This window comes from Coenobita brevimanus, chromosome 25 (assembly GCF_032717465.1).
Source record: "Coenobita brevimanus isolate Jiangsu-jjx chromosome 25, ASM3271746v2, whole genome shotgun sequence".
Taxonomy (NCBI): domain Eukaryota; kingdom Metazoa; phylum Arthropoda; class Malacostraca; order Decapoda; family Coenobitidae; genus Coenobita; species Coenobita brevimanus.
Genome location: NC_136978.1, coordinates 10,046,551 through 10,061,410, shown reverse-complemented (window position 1 = coordinate 10,061,410; position 14,860 = coordinate 10,046,551). Strand labels below are relative to the sequence as shown.

General features: G+C 41.6%; 1 protein-coding gene across 1 annotated transcript in view; it reads right to left on the bottom strand.

The window, feature by feature from the left end:
- Positions 1-14,860, bottom strand: part of Dscam1 (Down syndrome cell adhesion molecule 1) — an 829,655-nt gene that overhangs the window by 455,669 nt on the left and 359,126 nt on the right. Inside the window, exon 4 of the mRNA XM_080267762.1 lies at positions 7,000-7,161. Coding sequence (XP_080123888.1) covers positions 7,000-7,161 — 162 coding nt within the window. The remainder of the gene's footprint in view (positions 1-6,999; positions 7,162-14,860) is intronic.

The window sequence follows — 14,860 nt, the reverse complement described above, 5'->3', positions numbered from 1 at the left end:
GTACGATGATATCTTAACATAATTATATTCAATTAATTTTACGGTCAAACGACATTATTTATATTTTGGGTGAACACCTGAAGTGAATGGATTTGAGGGAAAGAAGTTTCATCAAGAGGTCTGGGGAGAAATTAAGTTATGGTTAGAGAAAACGGTTAGATAAGCTGGATTAAATGAGAGGATTAGAGGTCATTAGAGGAAACGGTTACAGCAGCGAGATGAATGAAAACCATTAGGGTGAAAACAGTTGTGTGGCTGAGAATCTGTGAATAATTAACTTATAAATACTTGTATATGAATCTAGAGAGTAGATTATGAACCGAAAATTGTATTCGGAAATGGCTGACGTTCGGAAAATTTTCAAATGACAAAAAAACAAATACTAAATACTATATACCCCGAAATGACGGACGAAAGGAAAACATCGATTGATAAACAATCTGAAAACAAGACACAGTGACTTTTGGTCTACTTCTGAAATGAAAAAATGGTAAATTATTTCTGAAAAACAAAACAAAAAATGTAGATTAAGATAGCAAACAGTTCTGAAAATTGAAAATCCTTTGAATCAATGAGTCCTGAAAATTGAGAATTTTTTGAGTGACAATAACCTGAAATTAAAATACCACAATACATTATTTCTATACAGTAGCATTCAGTCACAGTATCACTCTGAAAACTGACCATAAAATCTGACGAAGGCACAGAGTGATACGAAGGTTTTGGTGGGGATGGGCAAGGAGATGGAAACGAGAGATGTGGCTTGAATAGGAGGGGTGAAGTTACACGACAGTGTTGGAAGGAAATAGGAAGCTGAGAGGATTATAGATGGGGTAGGAGGGGGCAAAAATTACCATGGTGAAAGAACCGATGATTGTGAATGGGAATAAGGGATTTAGAGGGATGGGGTTCTTTTTCTCTCTCCTTTCTGTTTTTCTGTTTGTCTGTCTTTTTTTTTTTTTTTTTTTTTTTTGGGGGGGGGGGATGGTCGAATTATTACAGTGAGGGTTCATGGAAATATGAGGTTGGAGGCTGTCATTGACGGGTCAGAGGAGTCGAAGTTACCATAGTGAGAGTTGGGGTAGTATGATTGGCCTTCGTTGTCCACCCAAGCCTGTACACTCACGAAGTCGGCCACGAAGGAGGGGATCTCACACTTCATTATGGCCGAGTTACCCCTGATGACATTCTGATTGTGGGCCTCAAGGATGTAGGACTGGTGGACCACTGGCGAAGAACGAGGCAGGCAAGTAAGGTGGGAGGCTGAGAGAGGTTTGTGAATAGAGAAGTTGGAGGGAAATATGAGGTTGGAAGGAAGGAATACGAAAGAGGTTTGTGGGAGGGTAAAATATGAGAGAGGTTGGAGAGGTTTGTGAGGTAAAATGAGGTGCAGGGGTGCCTATATTAACCATAGTGGGAGCTGGGGTAGTAGGAACGGGGAGGTTGAAAGGAGGCGTGTATGAGGTAAGATATTAAGGAAAGGACTATGCAAAAGGTTGGATAGAGGGTTCTGAGGTGAAGTAGTGGAGCCGGGGACCTAAATTTACCATAATGAGTATTGGGGTAGTAGGTGTGGCCCTCGCTGTCCACCCAGGCCTGCACACTCACGAAGTCGGCCACGAAAGAAGGGATCTCACACTTCATGATTGCCGAGTTACCCCTGATGACGCTTTGGGTGAGGGCTTCAAAGTGGTAATCCTGAGGGACCACTGGCGGAGGAGGAAGCAGGTGTGTGAAGTGGGAGGCTGACGAGTTTTTTTTAAGGTGAAAGGGGTGATAGGTGGAAAGTTACAGTAAGGTGAAAGATGGGGTTGGAAGGGGAGTTTGCTAGGTGAAATGAAATGTAGGGGGACCAAATTACCATAGTGAGAGTTGGGGTAGTACGATTGGCCTTCGTTGTCCACCCAGGCCTGAACACTCACGAAGTCGGCCACGAAGGAAGGGATCTCGCACTTCATAATGGCTGAGTTACCCCTGATGACGCTTTGACTGAGGACCTCAAAATGGTAATCCTGGGGGACCACTGGTGAAGGAGGAGGGCATGAGGAGGGAGATTGGAGAGGAGTAGGGCAAGTTGTTTTTTATCATTTCGCCGTAAAACACCAAATGCATAAGAATGCCACACGCTTTCCTTTTTCCTCGCTTTATGATTAAAAACAAAAAAAGTCAAGAGCCACAAGACTACAAAAAACGTTCCATCAAAAAAAAAAAAAAATAAAAATAAATAAATAAATAAAAAACAATCAAGATTTGTTCATTTTGGGATACACACATACTTTACGTCTCAAAAAAAACATGTCAAAGGTAGGTGGAAATGTAAACTGAGCAGACCGATCTCGAGCTGACCGATACCGCAAAGTACAATAGAAACCACATACCATTTAACGTTTTCATGTGAGAGCTGGCGAGAGATGTGAGGATTGTGGAGATGGAGAGAAATGAGACGATCGAAGATCAGAAGACTTGGGAGAGAGAGAGAGAGAGAGAGAGAGACGAAAGAGAAACGGAACACGTGGAAAGACTGAAGGAGAAAGTATAAGTGCGAAAGACTGGAATGAGAAGTGTGTGTGTGTGTGTGTGTGTGAGGTGTCAGGTGAGAGAATAATGTGTGTGACATGAAAAGGCATGTCAAGTGAGACTGAGTGGCATATGAAAGGAGATAAAGATATGCGAGGTAAGAAGAAGGGTATGTGGAATGAGCTGGAGTCACAAGAAGAAGGACGGCAGATGAAGTGTGTAACAGATGAGTGAAAAAAAAAATTGTTAAATGAAGGTAAGGTGTGTAATATGTTTAAACTAATGAAATATGGATGACGCATAACAAGGAGAATGTGATATACGAAATGGCTTCAACATGAGAGGATATGAGAATGGAGACAGGAGGGATGTATATAAGTGAATATGAGGCACGATTGCAGAGGAGGAAATTAATTTACAATCCGTTTCCTTTACACCGTTTCCAAACCTAATAATATCTTGCTAATCAACAATAATCAAATGAGCTGATTTCTCGCTTCATTAGGTCGAGACCCTTGACGTGTGACGAATGCAGCAGCCTAAATGAGATCTCGCTACGCTAATTAATACCACTCAAGCAGGTTAATCGTCAACACAGTATTGACCTTAATGATGCCTTGCTATCACCTGAACGATACTTAGGTGAGTTGGAATATCGTTATTTCCCTTCAGTTAAATGAGATCTTGCTGAGCTAATCAACAATAAACAGAAAGAGTTAAATCTCACTCGTTCGAACTGTCAATCTGTGTGAAATACCCAAGTAAAATTCACCTCAGGAGTTTCAACAGTATTTTTGTTGACTTACGCACGGTGAAAATGGGTACTCTGATACAGTGCAAAAATACAAAACACGAAGTGGAAAAAAAAAAGAAAAGCAAAGAAAAGAAACGCACCGCCTACCAAGCACCGGATATTAAGCTTCCCATTGCGAATGCTTCCCAGATTAAAATATTTCCCTCCCCAGCTTAATTAACAGAGGCAAAAAATGTGGAGGGTCACCTGCAAAGCAAACAAGAGAGAGAGCGGGTCAACACACGGCTTATAAGGGAAAACAAACACACTCATTTTTGAGGGCTGGCTGAGCGACGGATTTCAAACACGGTAGGTGAATCGACCAAAATTTTTTCCAAAGTAAATTTTTTCACCTCGACGCCTCTTCAACTTTAGGCTTCCTGCAACTAGACGATTTTCCTCAGCTCAGGGGATATATTTTCAGTTGGAGGCCAAACATATTCACCCTTAATCCCTTCAGTACTATGAGGCTCTTCTCTAGACTCAGTAAAAGTGTTTGGTGGCTGAAAACACAATGATATGATGTTCTCAGGTTTCCTTCAAATCAATAAAATCGTCTGAAAGGGAGCCAGAATAAAACGTCAGTGATACCCTGGCCTATAATGGATAAAAAAAAATAATGAGACGTGAGTGTAAGGGAAAAGAGAGAATATAATTTTTCTTCCATCCAATCTGTGAAGATAACGTAATGGAAAGCAAAAGAGAATATCAATTTTTTTCATCTCATCTGCAAGGTAAAGGTAATGAAAAACAAACGAGAATACCATTTTTCTTTTCCATCGCTTCTGCAAGGATAAGGTAATGAAAAACAACAGAGAATATTATTATTTTTCCCATCGCTTCTGCAAGGTTAAGGTAATTCATTAAGAGCCACTGTGTACCGCATTCCAATTATACTCTGCGACACACTCCACGATATAATGGCGCGGCGTGTGGGATGTGAGGGTCGGTATGCGTGTGCCGGTATTATGACACCATTACCATCACCAGCGTATGGCCAGCACCACCATATATGAAAGCACCACCATTACCATAACTAGCGCTCAGATGGGACGCACAAATAGGTCCATGGGGGCACCGTCACCACATATGAAACCATTAGCCAACCGGAGGGGCAGCTTTGGTTACTGTTTGGCTGCTACTGTACAGATTTTGTTACACATTTTCTGTTGTTATTAGGAAGAAGTTTTGTTACTGTTGAGCTGCTGTTTATTATCATTACTGGTTACTGTATCTGTTGGCTTTATGTTATTCGTGGTGCTGCTGTTTATGTTACCGCTGCTGTTGATGTTACTGGTGTGGTCACTGTTACTGTCACTGTTATTACTGTTTTTAATATTGTTATAACTATTGCTGCTGTTGTTATTATTACTAAAGTTACTGTTATTATTTCCATACTCTCAACCATGAATAAGATCATCTATCCAGGAAACAGTTACCATATTCCTGATTGGGGTAGTACACATGACCCTCAGAATCCACCCAGGACTGCACTGTCACGAAGTCAGCCACGTAGGATGGAATCTCACACTTGACGATGGCAGAGTTGCCGCGGATGACATACTCGTTGTCCGCCTCCGTCTGGTAGGACTGCGGGACCACTGTGATGCGGACACAACATCAACTTAAGCATAATGAGTTGCCTTCATACTGATCAGTGATACTATGATGCTCTGAAATTCCGCGCTCTGTTATGAAATGATTAAGATGCTACGAAACCCGCGACTTGATATCAGGATAAAACTCATTATATATATATATATATATATATATATATATATATATATATATATATATATATATATATATATATATTCATTATAGGACGACTAAGACACGTATTTATTCAGACTAACACCAGACGATTTTACTCGGCACAAGGCAATATCATTCTAGAGTAAAAATTATTTCAGCCAGCCCTTAAACAGGGGCTAAGGACTCCGTCCAACTTAACATGATTACACTTTACTTATCACATAGGAATTCCTGTCAGACAAGGGTTAACCTTTCAGTAGGAGGATGTTATCTTCATATTACTCTTACAATTATCAAACGATTTTGTTCAGCTTAATAAAGTTCCCTAGCACAGATGTTAATGAAGGTTATATCCAACTCCTCTGGTCTGAAGTCTTTCGCAAGCTAAATAAATCGTCTGGGGATGGCAAGAATAAGATACAAAATACGTCACCAGAACTGTTTCTCCCACTCCCTTTCACTTTCAAGTCTGTACCTTACGAGTGTCTACGTTGTTTGTGTACCGCTACTTATATTTTTCTTAACTACCGGTATAGTAATTTACTGTTATTCGACTGAAAACTTTGATTTTACGGTTTTGCGATTCCATTTACGGTTTCCTCAATCCATCCATCCATCAATCAATTCTACTTTAAAATGAACAAAAGATTATTACTCAATCGTACCCCTGCGTCCCTCAAATGTTAGTTGGACCCTGAGTGTTCCCTTCGTACCTGAGTGTGACCTTCTGGAAGTCTCAAAAGTGCACGGGCGAGGGTATCACTAAACCATGAGACATCCTAATTGACCTATCCTAAATCGAAGCTATTACTTATACTTCCTGACTTTTCAAACTGTATTCCCAGAATTTGCTGCGGGTCACGGCCGTGCTGACTTAATTATTTAACATGAAACTCATGGTCTTAAAGCTATTGAAGGAAAGAAAACAGTTTGCGTAGTTACACTTGCTTTGAGTAGCCACACATAACTCGCTCTACTTTTCACTCACTAGAAATTGAAATCTATCATCCCTTCGCACAACATACAGGTAACTAGACAGGTTCATCACTACACTGTATTTCGCCAAGTAAGGTTATGAATGATTTCTCAGTTTTACTTTCCACTCAACAATAATTCCTTACATTCCAGTGAAGTCGATTCTGTGCACCCCCTCAATCCAAGGACGTTTTATAAAGCTAACCTGGTTACCACTAGATGATTAATATAAAATACAGACAGATCTCTTGGGCTGAAAAGATAAAGTTTTCTTTCTTTCCAGTTAGAACAAGCCCCACCAATGAATCCAGCACGAGAAGCCACCACAAGCCGCTATCCTGTCACGTGATCCCACCTCCACACCCCACAACACCACCACCACTGACACTCGATCCTCCGCAACACTATCAACACGCACAGATACCTTAACATGAGAAGGGGAATCGCTTCACCAAACAGCACGAACGACAGAAATATTACCAAAATGTGGACAAAACATGCACCTTGATGTTCCGTAAAAAAGGGGAAAACCAGATTAAAATTTCATACACTATTTCTGAAAAAATAAAGATGGTCATTAACAGCAGCACTCACAGTAACATAATACCCTGAAAGAACAACCAAAATATTACTAAACATTTCTGAAAAGGGAACAGAAAATATTAGCATTCCCCCCCCCCCTTTTTTTTTAATACACCAGACTCTTCATAAACTCAAAAGTGTCCTTCCTATCGACTTCATCGTTGGCACAAAGATTTTTAGAATTGTAATAAATTTAATACGTGGAGAAGAAAATGCCGACAATATTAAATTTCGAAAGACAATCACATACATCCAAATAAATCAATTTCACGCCGTCCGTCCTGAAAACGTTGAAAAACCTTTACAGCCTAATTAATCATGTCCGAGGGAGGAATATAACAGGCACGATCTTCCTCCATCCCGGACCGCTTCATTACCATAATTGTCAGAGGGATAGATTGCCGTGCCGTCGTCCGCTACCCAGGCCTGCACGCTCACGAAGTCGGCCACGAAGGATGGGATGCTGCACTTGAGAATGGCGGAGTTACCCCTGATCACGTACTCGGTCAAAACTTCGGCTGAGTACATCTGTGGCACGACTGAATAGAGGACGTGGAAGTGAGGTTAGATGGGGTGGTTTGATTTTGGTTGTTAGCTTTGGTTTGTATAGTTTGAGTTACGGTAGATTAAGTTTGATGAGACAAGATCAATGTTGGTATGTTTAGGTTAGTTTGTTTGGTTCTGTGTTGTGTTGTGTTGGATCAGTTACGTTCGGGTAAGTAAATTACGATAACATTACGTAGATATGGTATTGGTGGGGGTGTCTTTATGGCAAGCCGGTGAGCCACACGGATGAGATACGAAAATGGTTGACATCGAACGCAAATCCACATGCTGCTCGTTTCAAAAGCCCGGCTCATCTCAATCCATTCCACCATCACCACTACTATTATCTATTCGATTCACGCGATTCAGCGAGATCTAACCAAACGCGAACAATCCCAAATCAAAACGCGTAAAACTGGACTGTTCAGTACCTAATTAGTGTTGAAAAAGACGAACTGCCAGCGTGTTTTGTGTCGGTCATCAGCCCACCGCAGGAACCTCCCTCAATCGCATTGAGAGGACAGCGGCTTATACCCCAACTGTCTTTTTTACCATCCGAGAAATACAAGTACATTTTAATGACGGATTTATTTTCTATTCAGCCTTTTGCAGGGGAAAAAAAAAAGTTGTCATCATCATCACCATCATCATTATCATCATCATAACTTTTTGCTTAGCTAGGGATAGGGTGAGGAAAGAAATCATTGAGTAAGAAAAGAGAAAAAAAAAAATCGTTAGCCAGACGGATGGACTTTGAAAATTTACTAGGTATGTGCCGAGTAACTCATGAAACATGTGCAGTGAGGCTGACAGATTTTAAAATCACCTGACTTATACGAGTCAGTAAAATAAAACAAAACCGATCCCAATGCTGTCTAGTTAAACCACTTGGGAAAAAAAATTATATTTTGCTGATAGATTTTTAAAAATGTTTCATAAGATCGAAGACAAAGCTAAAAATATGAGAGGACATAAACCATTTTTTTTTTTTTTTTTTTTTTTTTTTACTGAGGCAGCTGAAAGAGAGAAATACATTATTCTCTGCTCATAACTTCCTCGAAGTGAGACTTCTAGAAAATAATACAAATATCTGGTATGAAAACTGTCAAGAAACCTGCTGGGTTTGAAAAAAAAACATATATATATATATATATATATGTATTAGAATTAGGGAGAAAGAGAATAACATCTGCAGTGAAAAAAGAAAAAAAGGTAAAGACTAAGATGACTCTCCAAATGTTTCCTCCTACCTGCATAAATCGAAAATTTATGATTTTTCGAGACAATACCTGAAACAGAAGAAACAGGGGAAAAAAGGAGCTGGGAGGGGGCAATGTGTACGCCGTCCCCCCCCCCAAAAAAAAAAGTTACCTGTTACCAAACGTTACGCACAATGTCATACAAAAACGTCTCGCCAATGTTACCAAAATCAGAGCCATAGACGTAAGTGTCCCCCTGATCCGTAACCCAGGACTGGACGGTCACGAAGTCTGCCACGAAGGAGGGAATCATGCACTTGAAGATGGCCGAGTTACCCCTGATGACGTACTCGTGATACACATCCGTCTGGTAGTCCTGGTGCACCACTGATAATACCGCCACAGAGAGAGAAGGTGAGAAATGTGGAAGTGATGACAATGTTATAGGAAGTGAGAAATGTGGAAGTGAGGGGAAGTGAGAAATGTGGACGTGAGGAGAGTGTTATGGGAAATGAGAATTGTGGAAGTGAGACAATGTTAAGGGAGATGAGAGTATAAAAGGCAGAGATATAGGAGAGATGGGGTACCATAAGGTATAAATGAGTTCAGAAGATATAGCACACAGCACAGACCTATTAGTTTTATCGAGGCTGCTTTGTAATAGGATAGGTTATAGCTAACAACTTTCAGTGAGTTAAAGACCAGGACAGCAAAACATGAAGGGCTCGTAAGGAATGGTGATGATAAAAAGAGGCGAGAGTTGAGAAAGCAGAGAAGGAGTGAGGGTGGTGAGAGGTATGGTAGTAAGAATGGTGAAGGAGGTGAGAGTAGAGAAAGTGGGGAGGAAAGGAGAGACGAAGGTTGAAAGGGGGGGAGGAGAGTACAAGTAGAGGCGAGGAGAAGGGGAACGGTTCTGTGGTAAGAAAAATGATAATGGCGGTGGTGGCGGTGATGATGGTAATGATGTGGAAGGGCGGCGTGATGATGAAGGAGGCTGTGGCGGAAGGTGATGGTGACTGGGGTGATGGTGATGGCAGTGATAGCGATGGTGGCGAATGGTGAAGAAAGAAAGGATTAGTGATGGGTGTGATAATGGTGGTGAGTGGAGCATGGAGATGAAGGTACTGTAGTAGTGAAGATAGTAATGGTGAGGACAGAAGTGACGAAGAAGGATGGAGGTGGTAATGGAGGCTGTGCGATGGTGGTGGTGGTGATGAAGTTCGTATGGTGGTGAAGGGTTTGATAGTGATGGTGTAAGGTCTGACCGTGGAGGTGCTGGTGGTTTTGATAGTGGTGGTGATGGTGTTTTAGATGGTGGTAATGAAGCAGGTAGTAGTGGTCGTGGTAAAATTGGTGATGATAATGGTGGAAACGACTGTGCTGTAGTAAGGCGCGGTAATGATGGTGGTGGCGGAGACTGAGGGTGGCAATGTTGGTAACGGAGCTTTTACACAATAATTTACACTGAAAGGTGTTTACGGCGGAGAGGGACGAGAAAGTAGCGGAGACGCCTGGATGATGATCGCCTCCTGCCTTGCCTCACTGGAGATAATGAAAATACAGACTGGACAACCTCCTTCAGTTTGGTCACCCACCGAAGCAAGATGGTCTGCATGGCTGGCAACAACAGCAGAACTCTGAATTATTTTCCTTTCCGCCGCCTTATTCTATGCCGAGGACACAGACTGTGACCTCAGGGAAAAGGGACTGAACAGGGTGGCTGCAGAGATTGAGCAGCGTGGAGCGGCCGCCATTTAGTGAACGAGGCAGAGGCATGCAAGCTTGTTGAAGCCTTTATAAACGAAATGGTGGGGAAAAAAATTGGTCCTAGACATTACTATGACATAAATGTGCTTTACCTGATTTGCTGCGGTTGGCGTATTTGCCCATTTTGTTCATGCTAACAGCTAAGGATTTTGTTCAACTGAGAGAATTTGCATTCGACAAACCCATCAAAAACTACCTCGAGTGAATTTTTTTCTTTTCTTTTTGTTTATAAATTCTCCATCATACTTCCCCGTGTCGGTCTTGATCGCCTAAAGGCAGCGCTCCACGATGCTCGATCACAAGACCACCCAGTCCTTATCTCTGAGGTCACACTGTATGACCTCGTCCCAAGTCTTTTTTGATCTGCCACTAGCGACTCCACCCTCAACGTTCATACCTCTCACCATCCGTACCCAGCTGTTATAGAATATTAATTATAAGCTATCATCCGATGACTCAGTGCAATCGAGGAAAATCCTGGTCGTAAAAAGTTAAACCAACCACATATATTTCGGGCAATTATAGGCTTACGACAGCTCTGCAAGTGAAAGGCGCACCAAAATGGCAGACGTTGTCCAATATCTGTCTACTGTACGGTCTCTCCTGTCACCACTTGCACAAAAGTAGCTCATTTTCTCCCCCTCGCCATCCGTGACGCACAACACCCAGCATTATTTACACACGCCACGCCACTACACAAAAACCACAGACGGCACACCAACCTTACCGGCTGCTCTCAAAACACGTTAGAATGTTGCTACGTACATTGAAATCCAGAAAATCCACAGAAAAGTTCGAGGAATCTTCTGAATATCTCGAAAATGCCGATAAAATATCTGAAATTTTTAAATACTGATAATACCCAAAATACCTCTGAAACGTTGGTAAATTTTTTGCTCGCTGACATATTAAAAACATTTCCAAGATACCACTGAATTTTTTTCTTTAACTCAATATTCCCACAAATTAAAAAAACGCTTGTCATAAAAATTTCCGCCCAGAAAAAATGCCAGCATGAATACTAGAACGATGTTCTTTCTCTTTGGCATAGGAGGTTGCCAAGCATATTCTCCTTAGCGATTTGTTTTGCAGATTACACATCAATGTTTCATGGTAATTACATATTTTTAACCCCTTGACCACAATGTCATCTGCATCACTTCATTCATGCCATCTCCGGACGATTTTATTCGGCTTGGGAGTGATTTTTCGAGCTGGAAGGGTTCTATATATATATATATATATATATATATATATATATATATATATATATATATATATATATATATATATATATATATATTCTTGAACCCCTCCATTGCTATATGTCTTCCCTATAAGGAGTAAATCTTCTGGTTGTGGCATGATTAAAATATGAAAAGAATGATCATCGTGGAAGGAGTTATGAGACATTTTCGTAATTTTACTGGAGAGAGAGAAAGAGAGAGAGAGAGAGAGAGAGAGAGTAAAAAATGGCAATTCAAAATGAACAGTCGGTGCCAAAAGTGTTAACCTGACACTCCACAAAAACCCGAGAATAGCCTATGTCTGACTGCGACGGGGGTTGGCTGGAAATATATGTTGTTCCCCACGGTACTGCAGTTATACACATGAGGACAAGAATTAACAAGAAACTAAGTACGCGTAGGTCTCACATACTAAGCAAGCGTCACTCTCATATAGTCTGGTACCTCACAACTCATGATTTACGAAGTCGATGTTAATTACCTGTCCTGAAAATGAGAAAGAAACCGAATTAAGAGAAAAAAAAGATATTACGTCTGAAAAAGAAGGAAAACGTGAAATAAATCAGTGCTGACTCTGACCTGTTGTAAATTACGAAGGTGTTGGCAGGCCCGTAAAATCTGAGAGTCATTTGTGAAACTCATTATATAAGAGTGTTTGGTTTCTCTGTCAGACTAATGAATGTATTTTGTGATGTGGCATGCAAGCGAATCACACCACAATCATTACAGGCCAGCTTATAGAGTACTGGTAGGCTTTTTCTTGGGTGAATAAAACATCCTGGCAGTAGCAATAAACAAATATAAAATAAATAAATGGTTACCTCCCCTTTAAAGAACTAATCCCTCACACTGTTCCACAAATGACCGTCAAAATTTGAGGGCTTGCACACACCTTCACCCACCCAAATTTTAAAGCGATTCGATATGGCCTCTTGAATCCCTGATTTTACCATAGTTATCAGAGGGGTAATAAGTGTTTCCCTTGTCGGTGACCCAGGCCTGCACGGTCACGAAGTCGGCCACGAAGGAAGGGATGTTGCACTTGAGGATGGCTGAGTTACCCCTGATCACGTACTCGAGGCTCACGTCGGTCATGTAATCCTGATGCACCACTGGGGGAGGCATGGGTGGAGGTCACATGGAAGTAAGAGTATAGAAGCACGTGTAAGAAGGCTGAGGTGATGAATCGGTGCCGTGGTCGGTATGGCACTGACCTTATGTACGGGGGACGCTCTTGAGTGGGTTCGAGCACCAACGATTGCTACTTTATTGGGTGGACACACAAATTAACGCCTGTCCGCAATAAACAACAGCCTACATCATAACACGATCTACTACCCTTAAATTCGGTTTCGCGGTTTATGTTTTGTCTCTGTCTTGCTTTCCTACTACCACACAAACTTTACTTCAGAGGAATGGGAGAAAGGAAGAAGGAAGGACTGAGGGGAGGAGACAGTGGGTAGGAAGGGAGTGAGGAAACAGGGAGTGACGCAAGGGTCAGGGTGTGGCAGGAGTAAGGGAAGGAGGGAACAGGAGGAACTGAAAGCAAGAAGGAAGTGAACAAAAGAAGCAAGGACGTAAAGGATGACGTAATCAAGGAAACTGGCCATGATGAAGGCACACACACACACACACACACACACACACACACACACACACACACACACACACACACACACACACACACACACACACACATATATGAGTAAGACCCATACAAGACGATGAAAGAGAAATAAAGAAGTCAATGATAATGAGAAGGGGAGGATGATGAATCGATGAGGGGATGTGGAAAGCAGGGGATGCGAGACAGCGAGGTGCAAGACACAGGAGAGATAAACCAAAGAAAGAGAACAGATGAGAAACTGCCATACAGAAACATGGAATTATGAAAAATGAGACATGGAACAGAAAGAAAATGGAAGTGTGGCGAGGGAGGAAGAAGTTTCTGCGAAATGATCCGGAAGGAGGGGAGGTGAGGGAGCATGGAAAGGAGGTTAAGAGGGGGAGGGGGAGAAGGAGGGGAGTCAGCGAAATAAGGAGGGAGAGTGGAGAAAAAAAAATCTAGAATGAGGGAGGGGGGGGGGAGGTGCAGGTACTCAAAAATGTGGTGGAAACTGAAGGTGAATTTTTCCGAGGTAATATTTCATGGTGGAGTCGTGTTGACGTGACGTGAGGGTGAGTGATGGTGGGTGATGTGGAGGCACACGAGGCCGTTCTACTTTATGGCTCACACATAAAAATTCTTCACAAATTATCCTCCCCTCATCTTGCGCAATATATCTACTGTAAGCGTACCGCCAGCAGTATCAGTCTTAATTGCTTATTTATTTCATTATCTATTCAGCTTATTTCTTTATCTAATCTCTCCATCTACCATCGAGTCAATGGTATGGCGGAAAAGTGTAATACAAGTCAGTCAAGAGTTATCGGTAACAACAATTTTATTCAATCGCTTCTTTCCATTTTTTGCTCAGGCAAATGGAAAAGACTTAAAAGACGGAAAGCCCCCCAAAATAATCCTTAAAAAAAAAAAAAAAAAAAAAAAAAAAAAAAAATTGGGGGGGTGGGAAAACAAGCAAAATATCTTCTTTTTTTCAGTAACCGGTCTTTTTTTAGTGTACTGTTAAAGACACAAGAATTTTTTTTTTCTTATCATAAAGAAGACACTTCGAAATGAGGGAGTTAGAGAGGCTACTGCCATCACTAATTCATCCACTACGAAATGTCTCCTTTAAAAGCTGAATAATGTTGTCTGTCAGTATCGAGGCTAATAATAGACGTTATCATATTCAGCGGGTGATGTTAAATATTCAGAAATACGAAACCTGATTAATCATACGAATCTCCTGTGAACAATGAAAATGAATCATGATAAGAAGTCTCTTTTACCTGCAAGAGAAAGAAATTCAGTGAGGATTATTATCTGTACCATATCTCAGTGACCTGGAATGAAAATGAGAGAACCCCAGGTCATTTAATCCGTAAGTGACTACCCTTCATCCTAGGTATCGTTAACATGGTAAAATAAATAAATAATAATCAGACATCTCTTCTGTTTTAGCTGTAGAACGTTAATGCGCAGCCGACTCCAACGCCAAACCTCTACCACCATATCAGTAATGAAAATATGCCAGAAATAAAAGGACTCAACCACGGTACACATCACCAGGCAAAACACAGTGGCTAGTTAAGGATTTCCCTCCCCAACCAGACCATTACCATAGTTCTCTGTCGGGTAGAAAGTCTCGCCCTTGTCGGTGACCCAGGCCTGCACGGTCACGAAGTCGGCCACGAAGGAGGGGATGTTGCACTTGAGAATGGCTGAGTTACCCCTGATCACATTCTCGAGGCTGACGTCTATGAGGTACGCTTGAGGAACAACTGAGAAATGTGAGGGGGAGTTAGGGGGAGGGAGCATGTCTGATTTAAAGGGGAGGACAAAAGGCAGGGAAGGGATGGGAGGAAAGGAAGGGAAA